At 55.5% G+C, this 25,766-nt stretch overlaps 1 protein-coding gene and 1 long non-coding RNA gene across 2 annotated transcripts; one reads left to right on the top strand and one right to left on the bottom strand.

Annotated features, from left to right (window-relative positions):
- Positions 1 to 4,032: 4,032 nt before the first annotated feature.
- On the bottom strand, positions 4,033 to 22,586 carry BPIFB2 (BPI fold containing family B member 2). The gene is made up of 15 exons (XM_078444151.2): positions 22,423 to 22,586; positions 19,833 to 19,926; positions 17,910 to 18,014; positions 16,915 to 17,061; positions 15,057 to 15,117; positions 13,661 to 13,721; positions 9,625 to 9,716; positions 9,193 to 9,378; positions 8,917 to 8,970; positions 8,231 to 8,401; positions 7,331 to 7,398; positions 7,100 to 7,145; positions 6,280 to 6,343; positions 5,902 to 5,978; positions 4,033 to 4,377 (listed from the first exon to the last, which is right to left on the bottom strand). Exons 1-15 carry the CDS (start codon positions 22,529 to 22,531, stop codon positions 4,336 to 4,338), a joined length of 1,377 nt encoding a protein of 458 aa, XP_078300277.2. The 5' UTR covers positions 22,532 to 22,586; the 3' UTR covers positions 4,033 to 4,335.
- LOC144615883 (uncharacterized) lies at positions 9,392 to 13,624 on the top strand. Its single transcript, XR_013554541.2, has 4 exons — positions 9,392 to 9,829; positions 11,649 to 11,685; positions 11,898 to 12,104; positions 13,074 to 13,624. It is a non-coding gene; the product is annotated as an uncharacterized LOC144615883 (long non-coding RNA).
- Positions 22,587 to 25,766: the final 3,180 nt, after the last annotated feature.

The raw sequence follows: 25,766 nt of genomic DNA, 5'->3' as shown, positions 1-25,766 counted from the left end.
AATCAATAATCATAGAGCCAGGTCTATTCCTGGGGAGGTAAGGGTGGTGGAAGCCGCTGAACCAGGGGGATGGGATAGGAAGAGAAGAAAGGGCTTGACATTAGAGCCAAAGATTCCTGGAGCAGAGGGTGTTGGAGCTGATGCCTGAAGGGTGAGCAAAGCCAGCTCTTCAAGGCAGTGGACAGGTGTCTCAGGCAGGTGCCGGCGATGCAAAGGCCTGGTCAGCATTGCCTGGAGCATCTGAGACTCATACAGGGCACCGGGAGCTAATGGCCCTGTGGGTTATCATCAGAGGGACCCTCCTGGAGGAAATGCCAGGAGCTGGCAAATACCAGGTGAGCTTCTCTCGAGCTCCAAACCTAGAGGACAATGAAGGCAGAGTGATCCCAGGGCCACACGCAGGCTGGCCACAGAGCTGGGGCCGGAACCCAGGCCTTGGGTGTCCAGCCTCTGGTGTGCTTACCATGAGGCCCTCGGGGGGCCTGGCTGGGGGCACCTCGAGAGTGAGGGAGAGTCGCAGGGGGGTGCTGGAGGCCTGAGGTTTTCCTCATCTACCTACAGGGAGCCCATAGGTCTGAACGTTGGAGGATGCTGCTGTGCCCAATGTGCACATGAGGCCACTGAGGCCAGAGGGGGCAAGGACCTGCCTGAGATCAGCAGGACTGAAGCCAGGTTGGGACAGGAGGAGAGAAGGGCTTGGGCCAGCCCAGCCAGTCTTCACCCTGATCCGAGCCCTGAGCTGGAGGAGTCAGTCTACAGATAGCATCATTTTATCCCTGCTGATCCACCCCCAACAGACAGAGGGACAGACAAGCCTCACCTGCCCTCCCCCTGCAGTGCAAATCTGCCCTGGTGTACCTCAGGTCACCTGGCTTTCCTTGCCTCCCCCTAGGGCCATCCCAGGTACTGTGGGGAGAGCGGGAAGGCTGGAGAAGCCCCCTGCCTAGTGTCAGCGATCTGGGCCCCAGCCCCAGCCACTGTCCCCACAGTGTGGCCTTGGCTGCTGTTTTATCCTCTCTATAATTGTGAGAAGAATAACAAGACGCTTTCCGAGAGGGAAAAGGACCTTCATGTCATCCCCTGTCCCCCCAAGTTCAAAGTAAACTGGTCCTAACTGACTTCCAATGGCCAGGTAGGAGGCAAGCTCCCGAAAAATGAAATTATTGTAAGGAAGCAGAGAGTTTTTCCTGGGGCCCTGGGTCGCCATGTGGCTTCAGGGTTCCCGCGGGGAATAATGGCCCAGCAAGCTTGTGGCTAGACCTCTCAAAGCTGCTCTGACCCAGCTTTCATTCAGCCAATAATAAAAGCAATAAGAGGGCCGTTTACTGCGCCCGTGACCTGCGCCAGGCATCCTGCTAAGTGTTTGATCTGCACTAGAGCATTTAAACCTTAGGACCACCCTATGAGACGAGCACTTTGGCAATTTTCTCCATTTTACAGATGGAGAAACTGAGGCTCAAGGTCATACAGCAAGTGATGGCACAACCAGGAGTTAAATCTGGATCCAAGGGACTCCAGATCCCAGGCCAAGACCTTCCAAGGCACACCCAAGAAGGCTCCCGCCTGCCCGTCTGACCTCCCTTCCACACACCCCAGGATCGCCCTGCCTGGTCCCCTATAACACCCGCCCACCACTGCTCCAGATTCAGCCTGCTTCCTCCAGGGAATCCTCCCAGCCCCCCTCCTCCCCCTACGTCTCTGACACAGAAGACTGGGCTGGTTCTGAAGTTCGGTGCCATCTTTCCCCTCTCTGGAGATGCTTTGGGGACACAACAAAGGTGGCTCCCCCATTTACCTACGGGGCTTGGTCTCCACGCGGCTTCTTGGGGCTGGGGGTTGGGGCAAGCCCGGACCAAGCATATGCAAAGGTCAGCAGCTCACTAACCACACATTTATATGCACCTGCCATGCTAGGCTCTGTGAGGGAAGCCACAGGCCCCAACGACAGTGGTCTGAAATTGAAGCACGTCAGAGTCACCAGGGTGGAGGGGTTTGGGTGTGGCCAGGGGAGACTGCATTTGAGCTGGCGGACAGGGGTAAACTGGTTCAGATTCAGGTGTCCCAGGGGGAGAAAGAGCAACGGCTCAGAGAGAAAGTGTGTGCAAGGTGTGTGCGGAAGGCGGGGGGACGCGACCCGTGAAGGAGCCAGACCAGACCTGAGAGGGCGCAGGCTCGCCTTCTCTGCCCCACGTGTCAGCAGTGACTGTCCCACTGCTCTGCATGCACCCTCCCACACTCAGATTTGTTTCAGCGTTTCCCCTTTAGAGTGAGTGTGCCCTCAGCTGCGGGCATGGGAGGGGCGTGCAAGAGGAAGGGGCTTCCTGCACTTACTTAGTCGTGTGGCTGCAAGACCGTCCAACTGGCCCAGAATGTGACCCCCTCTGCCACCCTGCAGCCTCAGCCTGGCACAGGCTCTCTGCAGCCCTTTCCAAACAAACCAGAGCGCTTACCTCACCCCCCATCCCACCCCTCTGGTGCATCCGATCTGAAAGCCTCTTGCCAGTGCCAGGGCCCGGCCTCCCTCTGTAAGCACCCACACGTGTCTGCATGCAGCCGCCACCTCCCCAGTGCTCATCCCTTCCTCTCAAAGGAGCATCTATTATAGAACCAGGCACATCATGGGTACAAACAAAGGCCTATCTGGGTGAGGAAGCTGATTGGATAAATGGGTAGATATGTGGATGGACAGATGGATGGATGGATGGATGGATGGAAGGAAGGAAGGAAGGAAGGAAGGAAGGTTGGATCACTGGACTGGCCACTTAATAGATGGACCCTATATACCGAGCTTACAATCCTTTTCTAAGCTATTAACTTTCTCTCCTGGTTGGGTCTGTATTCTTAAAATTTTTGCCTTTCTCATATTCCAAATCACCTAGCCCTGGACTGAGCCTATTTTAAGTCCAGATAAAAGTAGGATTAATGAATGAATTCACTAAGCAAGCAAATGAAATAACAGCCGTGCTGTCCTGAGCACAATCGTGAGGTTGGATGTTAGGGTCGGGCCTTCCCTTTTCTCAGCGCTGCCCGTGCCCCTCCCTACCACCCAGACCCTGGGGTCGCTCCAAGCCCCTCAGCCTGTCACACCGAGTCGGGATGAACCTGTAACCCTTAGAGGGTGACCTGTTAGTGTCACACTGTACCAAAGGTCTTGGTGGGAATTCAGGCCTTTTCCCGCAGAGAAATAAACAGAATGTGAATCCCGTATATCTAGGCAGGAAGGAACACTCTGTCTGGCGAAGAGCTTAGCTTATCAAGGGAAGAAAATCACATGGCTTTGGCTTGCCAGGGTTCGCGTCCCTTGGTCTTCCCTAGGCCATCTTGTCGTGCGTGAGCCGCTGAGTCTGAAGAGCTTTCAAAGGGAAAGGACTTAGACACACTTGAGACCACAGACCCAGGAGGAGGCAAGTCCCTTCCTTCCAACAGACCCTTACCTGTGTCCCAGTAAGCCAAAGACAGAGACGCCGCCCAAGAAGGCAGTGCACTCCCTGTCACCTGAGGCTTGTGACCCAAGGACACCCCAGATGGGGTGCTGGTGATGGAAGAGGGCACTGGACATCTTATTTCTGGAGTCCTGGAAGGGCCCTGTCCTAGAAGCCTGCCACCATCCCACTCTGCCACTTGCCATGCTCCTCTCCTTGCTGGGCCTCAGTCCCTGCATCTGGCAAATGAAACCCCACAGCCTGCCTGCCTGACTCATGAGGCTCTTCTGAGGTGCTAGGAGCAAGATGGGACTTGACACTGTAGAGGGGAAATGCCACCAGCTGAGGACACAGTGCCTAAAGTCCCACTATGACATTGGTAACTGCCAGCCATCTGTGTTGCTCTCCAGGGTCCCCTTTCAAAATATGAGCTTCCCGGGGCAAGGAGGTGAGGGAGTCAATAGATACAGTCAGCAGAGATGTGGTCACATCCTCTTCTTCTGCCAGGTGGCTCTGGTGGCTCCGGGGACAAACAGGACCCAATAATTGGATATAGGCAACTAGCCTCAGGTTTGCACAGAGTTCACTGGGTCTGGCTGGAGGTTGCAGCGAGAAAATGTTTAATGCGAGAGGGGACAGGTCTGTACAGCCTGGAGAAATGGTCTGTGCTCACAGGGACGGAGGAGGGAGGCGGGAGGAGGGGAGGGAAGGAGGGCGGGGGAGGGGGAAAGAGGGAGAGGGGAGGGGGGAGGGGAGATCAGGCACTCAGTGGAGATTAAACAGCCTGGCTGGATCATCTGGCTTGCCGGTGATGGCTAAATGTGGCTTTGCCTCAGTTTCCCAAGTGGCTTGAGGTAAGAGAGACCTTGAAGCAGGCAGCTGGCCCACTCTCAGCTCCCCTGGTGGTCCCACCTCAGCGCTGGTATAAGAGTCCGCTGGATATCACGACGTAGCCCTGGAGGGCAAGGAAAACCATGGGCCAGGTCAGAGGCCACACGAGGGCCAGTAGGGCCTCCAGCCGCCCCATCAGCCTGGCTTTGAGCTCATGTTCTGCCACTCTTGCTGCAGGTATCCTGAGGGCCGTCTTTCGCCTCTCTGGGACTCAGCTTCCTGCTGTCACTTGGGAGTGGCCACTCTATAGGCCTACAACGAGGATGCAGCCAGGGCAGAAGGGCAGAGCCCCCAGCATGGGGTTGGGGCTCAGTGCATGCTTGTGGACGCCGTTGGGACCAGCTTCTCCACGTCCGGGTCTCCCCGGGAGAGCCAGACGCCTTCCCTATATCCTCCCTCCCTGCACTGCAGAACCGTGCCCAGGGCCTGCCAGTCATCAAGTCATTCCTTCCACAAATCTTCATTGAGCATCTGCCGCAAGCCGAGCCCTGTTCCACGTGCTGGAGACAAGCCAGACCCAGGCCCTGCCCACCTGTAGCTCATACATGGTCCGGTGCAGTAGCCATTATTAAATTAAAGCCAATTAAAATTACATGAAATTTACAATTCAGCTTCTTAGTTGTACTGGCCACATTTCAAGTGTCCAACAGCCACTTGTGCCCAGGGGCTGAGAGCAGCTACCGTGTTGGACAGTGCAGATTTCCATCCTCACAGAACGTGTTTTTGGACAGTGCTGGTCTAGAGACCTTTGACTTTGGACCCAGTTGGCTAGATTGGTGAGCACCCCGGCGGGTGGGTCAGCCACTGACCTTGCCTATCTGGGAGAGTCTCCGGGAAATTTTCACTAATAGCCCCAAGTTCCAACATGTGATAGTTGTTCCTTTTTTGGGGGGCGGGGGAGTGGATCACCCAAGTGCCTTCGGACCATAGTTCTAAAGCAACATGGGCATCATCCCTGGGAAAACATCAATGGTCCCACTCGGAAGATGTGAATAACACACACAGATGTTGGGCTTGAGGGACCTTGGCTAAGCTTTCTGTCCTTTGTACGTCTTGATGAGTGAATAGAAAGAGTATTATCATTTATATCTCAGGTGACACGGCAAGAAGTTGTAAGGTCTCACCCTGGGCAGTGAAGATGGAATTTCACCCTGGGCCCACAGTTTCCCAACAGGGAAGGTGATTTTAGAAGGGTCTGGAAGCCCCCGTCCCCCATCCGGCCTATGGAGGTTTGTGTATAAAACCGGAAGAAGCCTGTATGTGTCATCTTCCACAGACACCAAAGAGGTTGTGCCCCCAGCCCCGGGCATAGATCGTGGGATAACTGAGTCCCCTAATGTGGCCTGGCATATTTGTTGAGGACCCTTGTACCAATGTCTCTAAACATCTGAAATTTTCCGTCTCGTTACAGCCAAGGATTCATGGCATGGTCTTGACAGGAACAGAGGACATCCCAGGCCTGGCTGACCCAGAGACCCCACTGTTCATACTACTGGGAAAGAAGGGTGGGAGGCACCCCTGCCTCGCTGAGCCCAGCCTTCCCCCGAGGGAGGAGGAAGCCCATGTGGTCACATCCAAAGGCTCTCACCTCATAGACAAAGACCTCAGTGTCGACATAGTGGAGGTTGACCACGTTGGGGAGGGCAATCCCCATGCCCAGGAGAGCTGCAGGAGGGGAAGGAGAAACAGGTCAGCCAGGGGGCCGCAAGGGAACACCACCCCGTGCTGAAGTCCTCACGTGCCTCGTGACTGAGTCCCACAGACAGCCAGGGAGTGGGAGCCATTATTATTAGACTCATTTTACAGAAGGGACACCTGAGGCTTAGGGAGGGGAAAAAAACTTAAAAACGCCCACCCTCATAACCTCTGAGCCCTGGTGGTGGGTAGGGGGCTAGAAGGGAACCTGGAGCAGAGGAGGGTCAGCAGGGGACCGTAGGGGCCTACTGGCGTGGAGGGCGGGGCTCACCGTTGAGGTGATCCAGCAGGGGCTTCTTGAACACGGCGTCCATGAGTGGGTGCACTTGATCTGTCTACAGCCACGTAGTCGGGGAGGCCGTCGGCCCGCTCCAGTGAGGGGCCGAGAGAGATGGACAGATGGGCCACACATGAACACGACGACAGACACAGACAGGCACACAAATGGCAGAGGGACGGGTGTGGGGAGGAGGGCAGGTCATCCCAGTCCTGCCTCCAAGCAGAGCCCAGCTACTCCTGGGGTCAGGACAGCTTTCTGAGCATCTGGCCCCCAGAAACCGCTCTCGGGAGAGGAGACAGACCAGCACCTGGCTGACAATGTGTGCCCAACAGGTGGCTGGCAGACTGCCCGATGCCAGGGGACCGGCTGCCTTATTGGTGCTGGCCAATGGACAGATGGACTGATGGTGGATAGACTGATGGACCGTAGTGACTGACAGGCCAGCCAGCAAAAGACAGCGTGGTGGCTAACGACCCGGCCACGGCACATGACTGAAGGAGCAGCCAACCCTGTCCAACGCTGGCTTGTCTGATTACCGACAAGACTCAGTGATTCTTGGCCTGACCGGTCATTGACCACCAGGCAGTGACAGGCAAGCTAACTGACGGGCCCCACTGAAGAACCGAGGCTGAGGGACCGACTGACCAGCCGACAGACAGCCTGGGCAAGACAGACTGGCCACTGTCCCCAGGCACCCCAGGAGGAAGCTCGATCACGGTGGTTCGTACAGGTGCACTTGTGTGCAAGCACACAGCTCAAGGTCTGCCCAACCCAGTGAGGGGGTCTCTGGAGACCCCAGCCCCACACTCACATCAATGAAGCCCACATTGGAAGAGGCCACGGCGAGCTGGATATCCCTGGAAGAGAAGCAGGAGGGTTAGTGCTGGGGCCTAGTCCCCCCCCCCCCGCCCCCACCATGTACCATGTGCTGCATTCCAGGCTCCCCTGCCGGACACTGATGGGTGACACTGTGACAAGGGGCTGCAGGCCCATTGCACAGAGGAACACACTGAGGCTGCTGGATCCAAGAGGCCTTCCTTACCCCAGCACAGATGTGGTCCCCCGAAGCTTCAACTTGGACACAGAGAGCTGGAGGCTCAGGTTCACAACCTGGCACGAGGGAGAGCAAGGTCAAAGAGCACAGACCCACGTGGGAGTCCTCAGTTGGCCACTAGCTGCCACCCCTTCCCTGACTGATTCAGGTGTTTGTGGAGCCCCCGGAGGTGCCGGGCCCTGCACACAGCCCTGGGACAAACACAGTGTGAACGAGACAGACCAGGTCTCTGCCCTTGGGAACGCTCACAGGCCAGGGGAGGTGAACAATAACCAAAGTAACCAGACAAAGGCCTTGCAGAGAGTGGCAGGTGCTGTGAAGGCAGAGTGGTAGCATGGAGAGGGCTGGTGGGGCCTAGCTTTCTCAGGGTGGTTCAAAAAGCCTGCCCTGAAAAGGGCTGAAACTTTAAAAGAAAAATTTTTTTTAATGTTTTTATTTATTTTTGAGACGGAGAGAGACAGAGCATGAGCAGGGGAGGGGCAGAGAGAGAGGGAGACACAGAATCTGAAACAGGCTCCAGGCTCTGAGCTGTCAGCACAGAGTCCGATGCGGGGCTTGAACTCACAGACCTTGAGATCACAACCTGAGCTGAAGTCGGACGCTTAACTGACTGAGCCACCTAAACGCCCCCAAAAAAGGGTTGCAACTTTTAAGCTGAGACCTGAAAGAGGAGAAGCCAGCCATGCCAAGAGCTAGGGGAAGAGTGTCCTGGGCACAGGGGACAGCACATGCAAAGGTCCTGTGGCAGGAATGTCATGGCATAGTGAAAGAACAGCAAGGAGCCCAGTGTGAACAGAGCAGAGCAGAGCAAGTGAGGAAAGTGGTGCCGAAGTGGGGTCTTGGGTGTCACCACCCTCCCAGCCAGTCCCACCAGCCCACCTCACTCACCATATCAAAGGAGAAAAGGGACCGGAAAGCTGAGTTGGAAGCCACTGCCCGGACCTCCACGAAGGGCTGCAGCTGAAGCGTGGCATTGTGGGTATGGAGTGTGACCACGGGTGTGGCGCCCAGCTGCACCTTGAGCGCCACAGGCATGGGCTTGGGGAACCAGCGGGCCACCTGGGGACGAGGGGAGGGAGAGAGGGAGGAGGGCACCTAGGGGCAAATGCTGGGTGGACTCTCCACTCCTCACCCCTCCGTCTCTGCTCAGATGTGACTGGGTCTCAGGCCGGTGTCCTCAGGGACACCCCGCCTGAAGGGGTGGTAGCCTTGTGATCTGTGCCAGGAGGGACAGGAATTCAGGGGCCGAGGGAGCTTGAGAAGGCTCCTGGACCAGGCTAGGGGTCGGGGCCTCCCCTAGGAGGTAACCCCAAGCTTGGTCTTGAAGATGAATGAGAGAAAAGGAAGCAGAAAAGGCCTTCTGGGCAGAGGGCAGTGCCTGGATGAGGGCATAGGAGGGAAACAGCATAGGAGCTGGGGGCGCTCCTCAGATAGAGCAGGTGTAGCTACAAGGACAGACACTGAAGGCCGCATGGGACACATACGAGCCAGCAGAGACCCCACAGCCAGAGAGACTCCCCCACTCCAGTCCCAGCTGGGCCTCAGCCCCCGAAATGACCGAAAATGTCACCAACCTCGGGGATGAGCTGGCCCAGCACAGATGTGTTGAGTAGGTTGTCACCTGACTCCTGAAATCAGACCCCACATCACGACAGGTTTGAGGGCAGCCACTCCCCAAGCGAGACCAGCTTTTGCCTCCCCGTAACCCCCATTTAACCTTTCCAACAGCCAACCCGTGGCCCCAGATCTCGAGCTGCCCCACCCACAATTTGACCTTTGCGGGGCCTCCCCAGGCTGGGCCACCGGGCGTGCCTGTCCCACGTGCCCTGGGCAGCAGGTCCGACCCTCACCAGCTGCCCTGTGATGTCCAGGTTGAGGGCACCAGCCTTCTGCAGCAGCAGGAGGACAGAGTCAAACAGGTCCTGGGAGAGACCCACGGTTGCCATGGTTCCATTGGCACCCACGTGCAGTGGCAGCACAAAGGGGGTGGCGTCCACGGGCAGGACAATGGGCTTGCCCAGTAGGAAGAGAACGGCCTATGGGGTTGGGGGGTGGTGAGAGGGAGAAAAGCGATGGGGCCTCAGCAGGGTGGTGGCTCCATCACAGAACCTGGGGCTCTGAGATGCCACCCACCCATATGTCACATGCTGTCCAGCCTCACACCTTTGCCCGCATGCCTTGCTCCCGCCTGGAAGGCCATTCCAGCTCCTCCTCCCTCCTGTAGTCCAAAGACGCCAGAAGCAACAAGCCCAAGGACCCTGGGCTGACAAGGTGGCACTTACGTTGATATCCAAGGAAATGTAGTCCTTAGTGATGTTGGGCACACTGATCATGGAGTAGCGAATCTGGGACTCTGGACCCACAGGGTTGAGGCCTAAATGAAAGCAGGATGAAGAAGAAAACATGGCATCCTTAGCCTTACCTACCAATGCCTCACCTATCCAGAAAACTCAATTATCTGACTACCCAGGCCAAGAAGCCGAGGAGGTAAGAAAAAAAAAAGGTCTCTGAGTAAGTGAACTTATGTCACAAAATGCACGCACCCAAGATTCAGCTGCTTACAACCTGTGGAGTCTTACTTTACACACAATTCTAATAGTTTTGGTTTCTCGCTTTCCGAATCAATGGAAGACTAGAGACCCCAAGTTAGAAGGAAAGGGAAGGGTCACTCTAGACACAGATATCCCCTGAAGAAAGCAAGAAGGGACGGCAGAAAAAGAACGGAGCTCACATGTGTCAAGGTCTGGACATTTGACTTACACTGTCCCATTCAATCTTTACCACGAGCCTGTAAGGCTAGGAGCCCATTTTACACACACACACGCATACACACACACACACAGAGTTTGGTGAGCTCAGTTGTGCCCAGGACTGGATACCTGTCTGTCTCTCTCCACCTGATCACACAGCCTCCTACAGAAAGTCCAAAGGCACATGCCCCTGGGACCATGCACTGCGGGAGCAGAGCAGTGCTGCTCCCCAAGAGACCCTCAGGGAAACTTTTGTTCCAATTACAGTCCAATTGCTATAAGGCAAGTTCCCCCAAAGCTCAGAATATTGTGACTGGGAAGGTTGCAAAGGGTGAGTCACTCGTGGGAGCCACATCTCTGGACACGGCTAGGCTAGCCGGCATGGCAGGTGAAGGCTCAACCCTGTGGTCAAGAAAACCCAGCTTTTAGCAATAGGTCCTCCAAGGCTCTGAATGACCAAAGTGTGTGGGTGTTGTGTGTGTGTGCGTGTGTGTGTGTCCATCAGATTTTGGTCTGATTTTCTAATGTCTCCTCCGGATTTAATTTTGTTTCCTCAGTATTCTGGAAATTTCTTGTGCTTGTAAAAGCAATATAGTATGACTCCATTTCTACAGCTCCGTGGCCGTCAGAAGATTGGGGTGGGAGGAGGGGGGCAGCCCAGAGGAATCTGCGGGGCTGGCGAGGTGTTCTGTAGCTCAAGTTTGGAGGTGGTTACGCAATTGTATGCATTTGTCAGAACTCAGAGGACTGGACACTTAAAAGAGAAAATTACTATATGTTTTCAAAATGAATAAAAACATTAAAAATGTTTAAATACTGCACTGTGGACATACAGAAGGGTTTTTTTTTTTGAAAGATGGAAAAAATATAGCCCAGAATCTCAAATTTATTTTTGTCGGTATTTTCTCCTGCAGAGACTAACTCCCTGCCATCTGTCCTCCCCTCAGTAAAGCTGCACTGAAGCCGTGTGTGGCTGTGGGTCCTTCTGTGGTTTCTTTACGGGGTGGCGTTATAGCTTAGTCAAGAGCACGGCTCTCAAGGCAGGCTGCCTCGGTTTCTCCATCTGTAAAACGGAGCTAATAATACTACAGTAAATATTAGCTTTTATTATACTGTATTTTGCCAGGCATGCTGCTGGGTGATTAAACGCCCTTTTAAGCTATGCCTTTTAATGGCTCCTGTCACTCCACGCTGTAGGTGTACGTGACTCGTATAAAGAGTCCCCTAGGGCTGGACGTTTAGATTTCCTTTACCAGATTTTTTTTAATTCCTCAAAGAAAAGGGCAAGAGCTGGTCTTTGCTATGAGCCCAGCCACAAGCATCTTGATGGCGCTAACTCCACGAGGGAGAAGGGAGGGACGAATGTTTGTTGAACCTACTGCCCACCAGGCACTTACCCTGTGCTGTCCCATAGCAGCACACGGGAGAAATAGGGATTTTGAGCCCCGTTTGTTTGGATTGAACTCGTCAGGCTCAGAGAGGTGGAGTGACTTCCTGAGACCACACAGCATTTGAGCAACAAAGCCAGGATTTAACTTCATGTCCTTTGGTTCCAGGTCCAGTTTCCTTGACGTCTCAGTGCCTCCTGTTAAGGTTAGTATGAGGCGGGGGGGGGGGCTGCAGCAATGAGGGGAGGAGGCCAAATCAAGGACTGTTCCCTGCGGGGACGGTGAGTCGGGCCATGACGTGTGGGCAGAGCAGTGGGTGGACACGTGCGGAGGAGAAAGCCAGCGTGAGCCAGCTCATGGGTGGTTCTAGCACCGTGCCGAGGATTTTAGACTCGGAGCCTCCAATTTTCCGTCTAGAAACTGGGGGGATGGAGGCCGCCTCACGGGACTGCTGTTGAACGTTTGCCCAAGAAAGCCAAAGCTACCCTGATACGAAAGTCTTCACTGAAGAACCCACCACAGATAAACATGGACCCTGTCGGCCATCCCTCCGGACCTGACACCAGCATGCCGCCCTGCCTCCTGTCCCCGCACACCTGTCCCACACTGCGTGACAGCTAAGAGGTAAAGCCCTGACTCCCATTGCAAGGCGTATCTGCCGGCAGTCAACGCCTCTGGATTTTACAGAGGCAGCGATGGTGACATGGAGAAGCACTAGAGTCCCGGGCAAAGTGCTCAGATAGAGGAAGGTGTGCTTCCAACAGGAGCATCTTTAAGACCGGTTTGCGGTGAAACGGAGGGAGCCCTGGATTATGCTGAGGCTCGGGAGCACATATGACCCCCGGATCAACAAAGGATGCACTCTTTGACCCGACCGGGGCAGGGCAGGTGATGGTCAGAGTGGGTTTTTTTCTTTTTTAATGTTTATTTACTTTTAAGAGAGAGAGAGAGAGAGAGAGAGAGAGAAGAGAGGGAGACACAGAACCCGAAGCGGGCTCCACGCTCCGAGCTGTCAGCACAGAGCCTGATGCAGGGATCGAACCCAGAGCCATGAGATCATGACCTGAGCCAAAGTCGGACGCTTAACCGACTGAGCCGCACAGGCGCCCCACCAGGGCCAGCGTGTCATTAATGCGGATAAACAACCGCTGGAACAAAACGAGGCCTGCCTGCTTTCACAGCTTTTAGCTTTGTGTCGTAAGATCAAGTCCTGACCCAGCCTTGTTCAGGTCACTACTGCAGCCACCCTTCCACGTGGACCATGCACTTGTGGCTCCGAGCCCTGGGAGCCCGGCCGTGGTAGCGGAGGCAGGCGTGGGGGGCAGTGGGGATGTGACCGGTGTTGGCAGATGAACACCCCAGCTCTTGTCCCTCGGGCAGGATGCAGGCACATTGGCCTCGGCCGCCAAGAGCCCCCCGGTGGCATGAGCCCCAGTTGCCCACCATAGCGCCTCTGCTCAAGAATACACCTTCCTTCCCCTCCCACAGGCACCCCTCCCCAACCAGTACCCCTAGGACCCACCCCATTCAGGCCACATAGGCTAGCAGCTTGTCTCAGGGTCTGCTTGGGGCAGGGGATGGTTATCCCCACAGGCCTTGCTCCTAGTATACTCCCAGTACTCCTGCATATGAAGACCCCTGGAAAAATCAGAGGCCAACAAGCCAGATGGAAGATGGAGAGGAGAGGGAGGCTCGCCTCTGGATGGGTGGATGGTGGCTGAGAAGGCAAGTGGGGGCAGGGGCACTTGGGAGCAGACGAGCTTGAGTTCATGTGCTGAGTCAGAGAAGCCTGCCGGAGAAGGTGTCCAGCGGGAAATAGAATACACGAAGCCCCAAACTGCCAGTGGGGAGAGTCTGGCAAAGAACGTGGGAGATGTGGGAACAAAACCAGGGGACAATGGGGTCTCTGAGTCTCCAGGCAGGGGAGGAGGCAACTGCAGACTGAATGTACTCCCCCACCCCGCCCCCACACGCATGTGCACACTTGCACGCACACGGCAAACATTCGAAGACGTGATTCTAGAATTTGGAGATTCCCCAAGTCCATCAATAATTGTTCAGTCATCCTACGGTTGATCTCCCAGAGGTCAGCCCTGACTAGGGGGCCCTTTGAAGGGTCTTAGGGACCCCAGAAGGGGCTCAGAGGCCCCAGCACCCTCCCCCTGGGCCCCAGTTCTTACCAATTAAAGTGCCCAGGTGGACGTTGAGGCCCTGCACCAGGTTGGAGACACTCAGGCACAGCTGTGGCAAGACAGAGGCGGAGGCTGGTTAGGGTGGCACTGGGGCTGGAGGGGTGAGGCGGGGAGGGTCTAGGGTTCCAGTCTGGAAGCCTCCTCTGGCCCACCAAGGTCCGGAATCCCTTCCTTCCTCGGCCACCCAGTGGGCATCTTCCAGCACCTCTCCTGGGCACTGAGGATTCAAAGAAGTTGGGGCCCATGAGCGTCGAGGAAAGAACGGGGGCAGTGGGACACAGCAGGAGGGGACCACAGCTGGGACCGGACAATCGGGTCAAGGAGCCTGCTGCACTGGGGCCCAGAGGCCAGCTGGGGGATGGGTGCTGCACACGGGGAGGGCAGACAGTGGTCAGCGAGCAAGTCCAGAGTTCTGGGCACAGTGGGCAGCCCGAGAAGTGTATTAAGCCGGGGTCAGTGTGATAGAAGGTGGGGCAAGGAGAGCCCACAAGGCCAAGGGTGGTCACAGCCTGGTCCAGACAGAGCTGCTGGGGCTGGGCCAGGGGAGGCCAGGAGGCAGAGGAGTGGGCCAGGTCGGGCTGTACTGCCTTCAGCCCTTGGGCCTCAGTCTTCCCATCTGCAAGATGGGAACACTGGGGCCTGCCTCTGTTGGGTGTGGGATGGCACCGAGTGGGTTGATTTGGGGTTGTAGGGACCAAATCAGGAGATGGGGTGGCGTGGGAAGGGGCAGAGGTGGAGAAGCGGCCCGCCCTTGGCAGTGCGACCCTAGCTCCAGAGGCACTGTCTCTGACGAATGACAAGGCTGGAAATAGAGACAGGAATCACAGCGCTCACTCTGCCAAAACTGTTCGAAGCTCTTCACAGATGTTAATGTGCTCAACTCCACCCTACCTGGCTGGAGAGGGAGGTTTACTCTCTGTGCTGCGCATGTGGAAATGGGGTCCGAGGGAGGTTCGGTGACTTGTCCGAGTGTCACAGCCGGGAAGGAGGGGACCAGGATTCAAGCCCAGGCCACACCTGGCTCCAGTGCCCATGCTCTTGTCCACCTTCCTTTTGTCTTTTTCACAAGCTTACGGCCGCTGATAGCACTGCCTCCCCGCCACCCTCCGGCATGGAACTGGGGCTGGCCCAGGAGCAGGGGCCTCCCTTCCCCGCAGCCCCCAAATCCACCCTTATTTCGTCCTCTCTGTCACTGCCCCAGACCTTCCCCTCAGCCTCTTTCCTGCCCTCGTGGGAAAATTGGAGAAGTCCCATGGCCTTCTATTTTAGAAAAAGCACTGACAGTCCCAATGCCCCCATGCCTACAGTCCCCCATTCATGCACCACACCTTCACGGGGAAGCAATGGCCTGGCCCCGGGGAGATCTGGCAGGAGGTCTATTTACCTTGTTCCGCAGGACAGCTCTGACGTGCTTCTGCACCAGGGCCAGCAGCCCCGGGGCCACGCTGAGGGAGAGTCACAGAAAACGCTCCTGAGCTCCGGGGCACCCATTCCGGCCCGTTTCTCCCGGCCCACAGTCTCAGAGACAAGGGTCTCCCCTGAGCCAGGGGGGGCCAGTGAATCCCATTCTTCACTCCCATGTGCCAGACGCAGTGCTGGCACCATTGTCCCCGCAGATGAGGAAACTGAGCCTCAAAAAAGAGGTCACTGGTTTGGAGGTTCGGAAGTGGCCAAAACGTGATTATGAGGTCAGGCTCAGGGGAGACAGAGAAGACGCTGTGAAAGCTGGACTCAGCCCCGTCCTTGGCCCGCTGGCTTCATGGCCACTCTGAGCCCAGGGAGCTGGGGGTGCTTCCTGCTCAGGCTCCAGTTCTCGGTGACACAGCCAGGAGAGTCCCTTCCTCATTCTGCGCCTCAGTTTCCCCTCTGAACAATGGGAGATGGGTCTAAGTTGTTTCTCAGCGGGGATCCATAGGACTATAGTTCTTCGGGGTTTTTTACTTTAAGTTTTTATTTAAATTCCAGTATAGTTAACATACAGTGTCATATTAGTTTCAGGTGTATAAGTTAGTGACTCGATACTTCTGTACATCACCCCGCACTCCTCAAGGCAGGTGCACTCCTTCCTCCCCATCACCTGTTTCCCCCCCACACCCCCTCCCCTCTGGTAACCATCAGTGTTTCTCTATAGTTAAGAGTCTGTTTCTTATTTTGACTCTCTCTCTCTTTTTCCCTTTGCTGGTTTGTTTTGTTTGTTAAATTTCACATGTGAGTAAAATCATATGGTATTTGCCTTTCTCTGACTGACTCATTTTGTTTTGCATCCATGTCATTGCAAATGGTAAGATTTCTTTCTTTTTTATGGCTGAGTAATATTCCAGTGTGTGTGTGTGTGTGTGTGTGCTATATCTTCTTTATCCATTCATAAATGTTGATCCAAGCCTCAGCCCAAGCTCACTGAACTGCACCTCAAGGGAGGTGGGAGAAGGACAGCTGTGTTTCTAATGTCTTTAACTTCTGGGCTTTCCTCTCCATGAGCAGCCCCTGCCCGCGAGGACGGCGAGGGGTCATGTGTTACACGTGAAGATCATGGAACCCAAGATGGGCGGGCTTATGCCCAGCCCCCTCTGGGGGGAGAAAGGCCAGTCCCAAACGCCCACCCAGCTCACATGTGAGAAGGTACACATCATGCAGGAGGTGAGTCAGGCTACGGGGGTTTGAACGCACTCCACCGTTTGCCAGCTGTGTTACTTGGACAAGTTACTTAACTGTTCTGGGTCTCCATTTGTTCTCCCATAAAACAAGGAAATACTTACATCTTCCTGGTAGGACTACTGTGACGTCGTGAAGGGCTTAGAACCTGCACAGCACACAGCAGGTGCTCTGGAGGTGGGAGCCCCTGTCAGCTTTAGATGCAGCCCTGACTCACAGTGAGGTTGACGGGTCCCAGCTCCCTGGGCCTCAGAATCCCCATCTCTGCAGGGAGAGACCTCTGAGGTCCCTAAGAGCCACATCAGGCCAGCATCCTCCCTGAGCAGTATGGTAATGGCTGTGCATCGTCATGTGCTGTGGGTCGGGGGAGGGGGAGCGCAGTGGAGGGGACATGGCCTCGCCGTGTGGCCTTGGGCAAGTCCCTTCCCCTCCCTGAGCCTCAGTGTCCTCAGCCATAAAACAGGTGTGATACTGGGGGTCTCTTAAGCCCCTTGGGGCAATTGGATGAAAGCTTGAGCAGGAAACTCGAGAAATGGTACCACAGGCTGGGCAGCTGGGACTCTGCAGCCCCGCCCTCACCAGGCACTCACCTGGAACTGCCATGGGACACACTGGCGTTGCTGAAGAGCGGGAAGCAGGCAGAGATGCTGACCACGGGGGTCCCGATGGAGCCCTGGGCCACATGGGCATCGGCCAGCACTACCACGGGCAGCATCAGCTCCAGGGGCTCTGGGACTCTGTGGGACACCATTCCTGAGCCCCAGCGGCACCACCCAGCGGAGCCTACCCTACAAACCCCCCCACCCACGGCCCGAGCCCGCCCTCCACTTGACGCAGGCAGGTGTGAGATGGCCCCGCCTGGGGCAGGCTCAGAGCCCTCCACGCTCCACTCAAGGTCACAGCCATTGCAGCAGATGGGCTTGAACTCTGGTTCCCCATACCCTCTCACTGCGAGACCCTGGGCCAGTCACTCCCCATACTGAGCCCCAGTTTCCTCTTCTGTGAAATGGACATAGCGTGACGGTGCCTATCTCTCAGGGCTGTGCTGAGCTTTCTATAAGGTGGCCATGTGAAAACACCCTGCGTGGAGCCTGGCCCACAGCGAGCACTCATACAGTGTTCATGTCAGCGCAGAGGGGTTGAAATAAGAGATCCCTCTGGATGCCCACGCTGATGGTTTGGAAATCAAACACACATAAAGTGCCTGGGACACGGGGATAATTCTGATAGCTACATCTACTGAGCATCTGTAGGAGGCGTGATTTTAATTATGGCAACAGATCCGTTCACTGTGTCCCTCACAGTCATCCTGCAGAGTTTCATCCCACTTCACAGAGGAGGAAACTGAGGGCTGCAGGAGTGAAATGGCTTCCCCGGGGACACAGCTGTTGAGCAGGGTCCAGGTTCTCAGAAATTCTCTCATCGTCTCGCTCCCCCACTGGAGGGTGGGAAGGAGCACTGGACAGGAAGTGGAAAGCTTGGGTGCAGGTCCTGGGACTTGCTAACTCCCCTCCCCTCACTCTGCCCCTTGGAGCTTCCCTGAAAATCCTGCTGCCCACCCCTGCCCCCAGGGAGATTCGCTCACCGAAAGACCTTGAAAGTAAAATTAGCTGCTACCAACAATCGCACCCCGAAGTCGGCAACGAATTTCAGGTGGAAGTGAGACACACGGATGTTCAACGTCTGGATCCTGTAGGGTGGGAGTGGAGGTGATGGGGTGGCCTCATTAAACCTTGGAATCACCTCTGGGGTGGGTGTTCTGAGCCACGCTGCTGATGTTATAAAGAAGGACTTTCTGACTGTGGGAACCATGGCATGAGGAAGAGGTAGTGAGTTCTCCACCCTAGGGGGCATGCAAGTCACTATTGGACAACCAGCTGGTGGGGAAAGGATGCAGAGAGGATTCCCAGCCTTGGGCAAGAAGTGAGTGGGATGATTGTTCGGGTCTTGGAGAGATTTTGGTTTCTGACAGAAGTGGGGAAATCTTGGAAGGTGGGCTCCAGAAGGCAGAAACTCCCCTCCATGGCATTCTAGTCAACAGCTTTGGCTTGTAGCCCTCCAGGAATGGGAAACTCATTCCCTTCAAAGCTGCCTATTCTGATCGCTAAGCACTTTTTTTTTTTTTTTTTTTTTTTTGAGAGAGAGAGAGAGCAGGGGTCAGGGCCAGAGAGAGGGAGAGAGAGAATCCCAAGCAGCCTCCACACCCAGTGCAGAGCCTGGGACTTGATCCAGGGACTTGATCTCACAACCGTGAGGTCATGATCTGAGCCGAAATCAAGAGTCAGAAGCTTAACCGACTGAGCCACCCACGTACCCCTCTAAGCACTAGCTATCTTTTCCTTTTTTTCCTAAATGAGTCATGTTTTCCCTTGCACAGTTGGAGGTGGGAATTCAGACAATACAAAATGACATAAATTTTAAAAGTCACATCAAAACTCCACCCTCGAACAGTCTCACTGTTAGCACTTAGCTGACATCTTTCTGTGACTCTCTTTCGGACACAGGCTGACCTAGAACCTGCTTCTTTTCACTTGACATCCGCCTTGGCTGTCTTCCCGCTTCTACAAACAAGGACACGTGTGGCCAACTATAAAACATTAAGGAATCCTTGACTCTTGGGTATTTATGTCGTTCTCAGTTCTCCACTGTAAGCCAAGAGCAGTGCCCCAGGCCTACCCTAAGAGTCTCAAACTGGGGGCCTCCACACCAGCTGTGGTTTTATCGTGTTTTAAAGTTTTAAGTGTTTTTTGGTAAGTTGCCATCATTCAAAATCTATAGATTTTTTTTATCATTTTTTTTTTAATGTTTATTCTTGAGAGAGAGAAAGAGACAGAGCATGAGCAGGGGAGGGGCAGAGAGAAAGAGGGAGCCACAGAATCTGAAGCAGGCTCCAGGCTCTGAGCTGTCAGCACAGAGCCCGATGCGGGGCTCAAACTCACAGACCGCGAGATCATGACCTGAGCTGAAGTCAGCTGCTTAACCCACTGAGCCACCCAGGCACCTCCAAAATTGATAGATTTTAAATATATATATATGACTTCTCTTGGGTATCCAGAGATCTGGCAATAGTCAATCTGTTCCCACATGGATGGGGACAGATGGCTCAGCCCCTGGGGGTGTCTGAGCTTGAGATGGCCCCCATCCACCTCTGCCTTTGAGTCTCTATTCATTACAGGAGTCTGGGGGTACTTAGGCTCAGACTTGTGTCTCAACTCAGTGTCTCGCTTTTGGAGGAAGTAGCCAAGGCTCTTGCCAGCCCTGGGGACCCAGGAGCTACAGTCTTGACTCCTGGGGGCAGAAATCTGCTAATTTAGAGGCCCCAGGACCACCCCCACCCCCATGTCTCCACCTTGGTCCCAGCTCCTCAATCATCTTGTGACCACTCACCTGAAGGGTGGGCGTACCTGATGGGGGAAGCCCCCCTCGAGCTGGTAGGGAGCACTCCCCAATATGTGGGGCACTCATCTAGTGGACTGAAGCATTTCTCCCAGGAGGTGGGAGCACTCACCTTGTGGGCTGATGCACCTCTCCATTCCAGTCCAGGAAATACGGGACTGTGACGTTCAGGGCCTGCTGGAGCGGGGCTTTCCCAATTTCAGACACTGCAGGGTCAGAGCAGGTGAGGTCAGACTGTCCTCGGGAGCTGCTGAGCAAGACCGCACCACCCACCACCGCCTGCCCCACATCTTGGGCAGAGGGGACTTGGAGACTGGAAGGGTGTCACATTTGCTCACGGGCAGGGAAGGGGTGGGGGAGGCAGTTGGGTCCCCATGAGTGTTACTCACACCAGGCCCTGCAAGGCATGCCTTTCCCCTTCTTGCTTCTGCCTTTCGAAATCTTTTTTTTTTTTTTTAATGTTTATTTAGTTTTGAGAGACAGAAACAGAGAGCGGGGGAGGGGCAGAGAGAGCGAGGGAGACACAGAATCCGAAGCAGGCTCCAGGCTCTGAGCTGTCAACACAGAGCCCGACGCGGGGCTCGAACTCACGGACCGCGAGATCATGACCTGAGCTGAAGTCGGATGCCCAACTGACTGAGCCACCCGGGTGCCCCCTGCCTTTCTAAATCTTGTCTGCCCCACTCCTCATAAACAAGAACATCCTTTGCCCTTCTGCAAGACTCTGATCGAATCCCATCTCTTCTGGAGCTTTCCCCCAAGTCCCCAAGCAGAAGGAGCATTTCCCAGTAGAGTGGGACAGAGAGTGGGGGTGCTGTCCTTGGGGGGCCAGAGGCTGAAGATTCTGGAGTCCCTCAGATTCTGGGTACAAATCCCAGCTCTGCTATCACCACCACTGTGGCTGCTCTGTGCCTCCATTTCCCCGTCTGTAAATTTGCAATGATTATAAAGGTACCTGTCACACAGCGTCCTTGTAAAGCCTCAATGCACAGTAAATGTTAGCTTTCACTGCTATTTATTTGTATAATAATAATGACTGTCACTTCTCTAGCACCTCTTTTGTGCCCAGCACTGTTCTGAGGGCTTTGCCTCTCCTCACAGTTCCATGACGTAGGTACTACATTGTGCCCGGTTTACTGAGAGTGAGGACATCTGGCAAGGGGATGCTGGATCAGCTGAGGCGTCTGGCCTCCAAGCCCTTGAGCTTCCTCATGCACCTGTGCGGCCAGGCGAGGGAGGTGCTCATTAAACCATCCAACATGAGTGGGATGAAAACGAGAGGTAATGGTGCTGGAAGGGAGCACCAGATGAAGAGTCCAGAAGCCTGGACTTCACTCAGACTCACTGTGGGAACCAGGAAACCACTGCGCCCCTCTGGACCTTGGTTTTCCTTAGACCTGGAGCAGATGGCCAGTGGCCTCTATGTTCTCGATACTCCTCTCCAGCCTGACCTTCTGTGGCTGAGCCAAGACTCACACCCAGGCCCCTAGACTCCACCTACAGTGCTCGCCTGACACAGGTTTGCAAGACGGGATTGGAGAGACACTGTTAAGAAGCCACCCAGCGCCACCTTAGAAAGAGGTGTGTGCGGTCTGAGCCTCCTGCTGGATTTCCACCAAGAGCACACGCAGGTACACCTGGGATGGCTCTCGGGGACAAAGGAGGCTCACACAGGACAGGCAGAGCGATGACGGCCAGCGGAAGGCAGCAAGCCTCATGTCCTTGCCTGTAGTTTCCACGCACGTCTCCATGCCCCAGTGACAGACTAACACGGGTCACTGACCCCTTTCACTGCCTGCCTATCTGCCCGGATACAAGGTCCCGGAAGGCTGTATGTGTGCCAGGGGCGCTGCTGCCTCCGTGCTTCGTGGCCTGGGCCGCTGAAAGTCCCTTCTATTGTCTGACCTGAGTGCCCCATGCTGTAATCTGAATTTGGTCTGGACTTGGGGGAAACGGCTTCTGATTTCTCACCCCTGACCCAGCTCTGGTGGGATCCCGGGGGCAACTGGGAGGTAGCTTTTGTCCCTCCCTGGGCCTACGTCTTTTCATTGTGCCCTCCCCGGGGGGATGAAGCAGGTCTTCGAAGGACGGACAGAGTCATAGGATAGAGACCTTGCCCGAGAGGGGCCCAGAGCAGCGCTGGTCTTCTTCCTGTGAACCCCACAGAGCTCCAGCTCCGGTTCTGTGCCAGACGTGCCTTCCCCCAGCACACGTGTGTGCACCTACAGCCCACCCTGCACGCACGCATGTACATGTGCAGGCCTGGCAGCCACACCTGTATGCTCACACCCAGGCACGTGCATGGCGCTTGCACGCGTACAAGTCAGTACACGTGCTGACACTCAGGCGCACACATGGGCATATGCATCTCCATGAACTCTCAGGCTTGCACGCAGACACGCACAAGCAAAAGCAGACACGCACACCAACCCTTGCCCACCTCGCGGGGCCACACGAGTACAGCCGTGCGTGCGCACACGCGTGGCAGACAGGACATATACCCCCGCTCGGGCATTTACTTAATAAGCGTTTGCTGAGCCGCACTTAGTCAGCCATTATCTGGGGGCCAGGGACACAGCGGCCCAGGGGATAAAACCCAGGTCCCCGTAAGGCTTTTGAGTTCACAGATCCGCAGGCACGCTTGGGACCGTGCCCATGCTCGTGCCCTGTCACACGGGGTAGCCCGGCAGCACGCCTCTTACCGTAGCTCAGCACGGCCCTGTTGAGTCTGACCACGGTGCCCGGCATGGAGGCGCTGACCACAGGCAGCAGCAGGGACAGCAGCAGGCCCACCCTGCGTGCCGGAGCCATGGCTGTCCTGGCCACTGCCTCCCCGAGATCTGTGGGCTGGGGCAGGGACGAGCATCAGAAAGCTTGCCCAGAATGCGTTCCCACCCCACTGGCCGTTTGAACCCCACCCCAGCCCGGAGGTCGCAAGCCCTGGGTGGTGATTGCAGCCCTACCCGAGACCCTCACACGTCCGTTTTGCATCTCTGCATTGGGAGGTATCATCTTCCCAGCCTGCTTCCTCAGGAGCCACAGGGGGATCTGGACTGGAAGCAGGCCCCAAGGCCCAGAGAAGACATGGCTTTGCCTAAGGCCACACAGCAAACTAGGCCCGGCGGTAGGACCCACGCCATGCCAGAGGAGGTGGAGGAGATTCCCGGTTAGGGAGACTGAGAGCAGCCTCCCGCCCCAAGGAGAGAGCCCGGGCTGACCACCCCCAAGCCCAAGGCTGTTCTTCCTGATGCCAGGAGTCCAGCCCAGTGTGACAGCCCATCCTAGTGTCCAGCTGTTCGAACCCAGCCAGGGTGGCTCCTGTCCTCACCTTATCCTGTACCAGCTGAGGACTGTCCTAAATGCAGGCCTCTAGCATGGCCCCCAAACCCCTCCAGACCCAGCCCAGCCAAGCGGATGGATCTGTGTCTGACTTAGGAATGAGGGGCCGCTGCTGAGATGGGCTAATGGAGGCCCAGCGAGGTGGCACTTGCCCAAAGTCCCACCACAAGACCGGGGATGGACCCTTCTGTGGAAGGCGCTTGGAAGTCGTATTCCCCTTAAACAGATGGGGAAGTCGAGGCTCCTCCCCGGAGGGGTGCCAGCCCCATTCCCATTCCTACCTCAGGTGGTTTTCTGGGATGGGTGGATTCTCAGCCCCTCACACCCTAGCAGGTGTGGAAGCTGTTTTATGAGGCTCCCAGGTGTGTGGGGCCCACTGCAAAGGGACCCAGGGAGGGGCAGGTTTGCTTGTGGTTGCGAGTGTTTTCCCTGCAAACACGGCCTGTGCCAAAGTGTTTCATCCTATATGTGGTGGGGCGGCCACGTAACCGGGCTGCTGCCGAGCGCCGCAGGACCCTGGGGATGGGCCACCCTGGGGCCTCCTAGGCCAGGAGATCTCTGGAAAGAGGACCACTCTTCGCAGGGCCCCCTCAGCACTCCAGCCGGGCCTGGCCAGGCCCAAAGTCAGGGACACGACTCACCGACCTCTCAGGCCTGGTGGCTCTAAGCTCTCTCAGAAACGTGGCCCTTTCGGGAGGAGCAGGAGGCTACCTGATCCCTGACCCCAGTCACTGACTGAGCCCTGCTCCTGGCCACACCCTGAACCCTAACTCAAAGGGCAACGGATGAGAGGGTGCGTGGATGACCGAGTCCCTGCTACCTAATACCTCAGGCTCTCTCCGAACGCATATTTCACGCGCCATGAGTGTGGCCCGTCATCTCTTTCCACATTACAAACTCCAGGCCCCACCTGGGCCATCTGGGGCCCGAGGAGCTGTGTGTATACGTGAAGAAGTTTGTATATATGTGTGTATGAGGGCTGTGTGTGTAGTATGTGGTTGTGTGCATGTAGTCACACATACACATGTGCATTAGGTAATAATCACTAGCATCAGAGGAAAGTGTGTGTGTTGCAAGTGTGTATGTGTGTGTGTGTGTGTGTGTGTGTATGGGTGAGTAGTTGACTGTTTCCTGGCATTGGGAGGGTGTATACGTGTTTGTGCGTGTACACACACATATGCACGGGAAGTGACAGCACAACCGCAGGGCGCCCCTGTGTTCCTCTGCATGGCTTAGCTGGAGTGTAGGCACAAGGGGACTTGGAGCCTTCCCCCACTCCAGAGCCCTTCATGGCTCCTGCTGACTCCACACCAGCCCAAATACCAGGCCCAAGCCCACCCTGTGCTGGATCCCCACGAGTGCCCCCAGAACTGACAGGGACCACGGACATCAGCAAGCCCTCCCCTGAAAGGACGGGAGCTCCCCTGCTCTATTCTTATGCCAGCCACAAGCTCCCTAACATCCGACTCCTGGCCGCCCGGCCCTCGTGGTAGCCGGGGCAAACAGCTGACAGTGGAGAGGGGCACAAATATTGACCAAAGCCACTCTCAGTGTTTGCTCTCAGCACAAACACTTCCTCTTCCTCGACACATCCAGCACGGGGGACACTGACTGACGACCAGTGGATACAAAGGAGGGAGATTCTCACCAGCCCCTCCTCCCTACAGCAATGGCAAGCGTGGGCAGGCGCCTGCTATGTGCACAGTGTAGCATCCTGGGTGATCTAGCCCCTTGACCCTCCTCCCCAGGGATGGGAGCTGGTTCTGCTCACCTCTGCAGCCGGTGCCTGGAACATACCGGGTGCTCAGTAAATATTTGTGGAACGAATGCATGTATGTACACTTGGAAGACCCTTGGAACAATTATAGTGGCAGCATTTCAGGACTTCCCCTTCACCGAAAATTCTTAAGAGTACTGTATTAGTTTCCTATTGCTGCTGTAACAAATGACGACAAACGTCGTGACTTTAAACACAAATTTCTTGTCTTATATCGCTGGAAGTCAAAAGTCCAAGAAGTCCAAAATGGATCTCGCTGGGCTGAAGTCAAGGTATTGGCAGAGCTTTGTTCCTTTCCAGAAACTCTAGGGGAGGATTTGTTTCTCTGCCTTTTCCAGCTTCCAGAGGCTGTTTTCACTGCATGCCTTAAAGCCTCTTCCTCCACCTTCAAACCAGCAAGTAGGGCTGAGGGCTGCTGGTGCAGCCACCCTCTCCCATCTGCCTCTCTCTGCCAGGTACAGGACCCTGATTACACTGGGCCTGCCTGGGTGATCTAGGATATTCTCCTACCTCATGGTCAGCTGACTAGCAACCTCAATCCCATCAGCAAGCGTCACATCTTTGTTCTGTAACCTAACACACAAACACATTCTGGTTTTGTATTCTGGACTCCCTGAGGGACCCTTCTTCTGCAGACTGCCGGAACTTAGCCTACAATTTGCTCAACTACCATCAAGGGGCAAAAGTGAGTTCCTTTAAGCTTCACAATCCAAATTGGCTCTCCATTGGCAGGGCTGACGGAAAAAAATATCTATAGCCAGACATTTCCACTCTGCTATGCGTTTATTTTTCTGCAGGAGAAGTAGAACTTGATTAAAGCAACCACATATACATTATTTTGTGTTATGCAAAACCTCCACTAGCGAGAAGACAAGCATTATAAACCTTCACGGACAGCCTAAGCAGGTAGCAAGTCCGGGAAGCTGGAGG

Source organism: Panthera onca, chromosome A3 (genome assembly GCF_046562875.1).
Source record: "Panthera onca isolate mPanOnc1 chromosome A3, mPanOnc1 haplotype 2, whole genome shotgun sequence".
Taxonomy (NCBI): Eukaryota; Metazoa; Chordata; class Mammalia; order Carnivora; family Felidae; genus Panthera; species Panthera onca.
The sequence above is the reverse complement of the archived record's forward strand: the minus strand, read 5'-3'. Positions and strand labels throughout refer to the sequence as shown.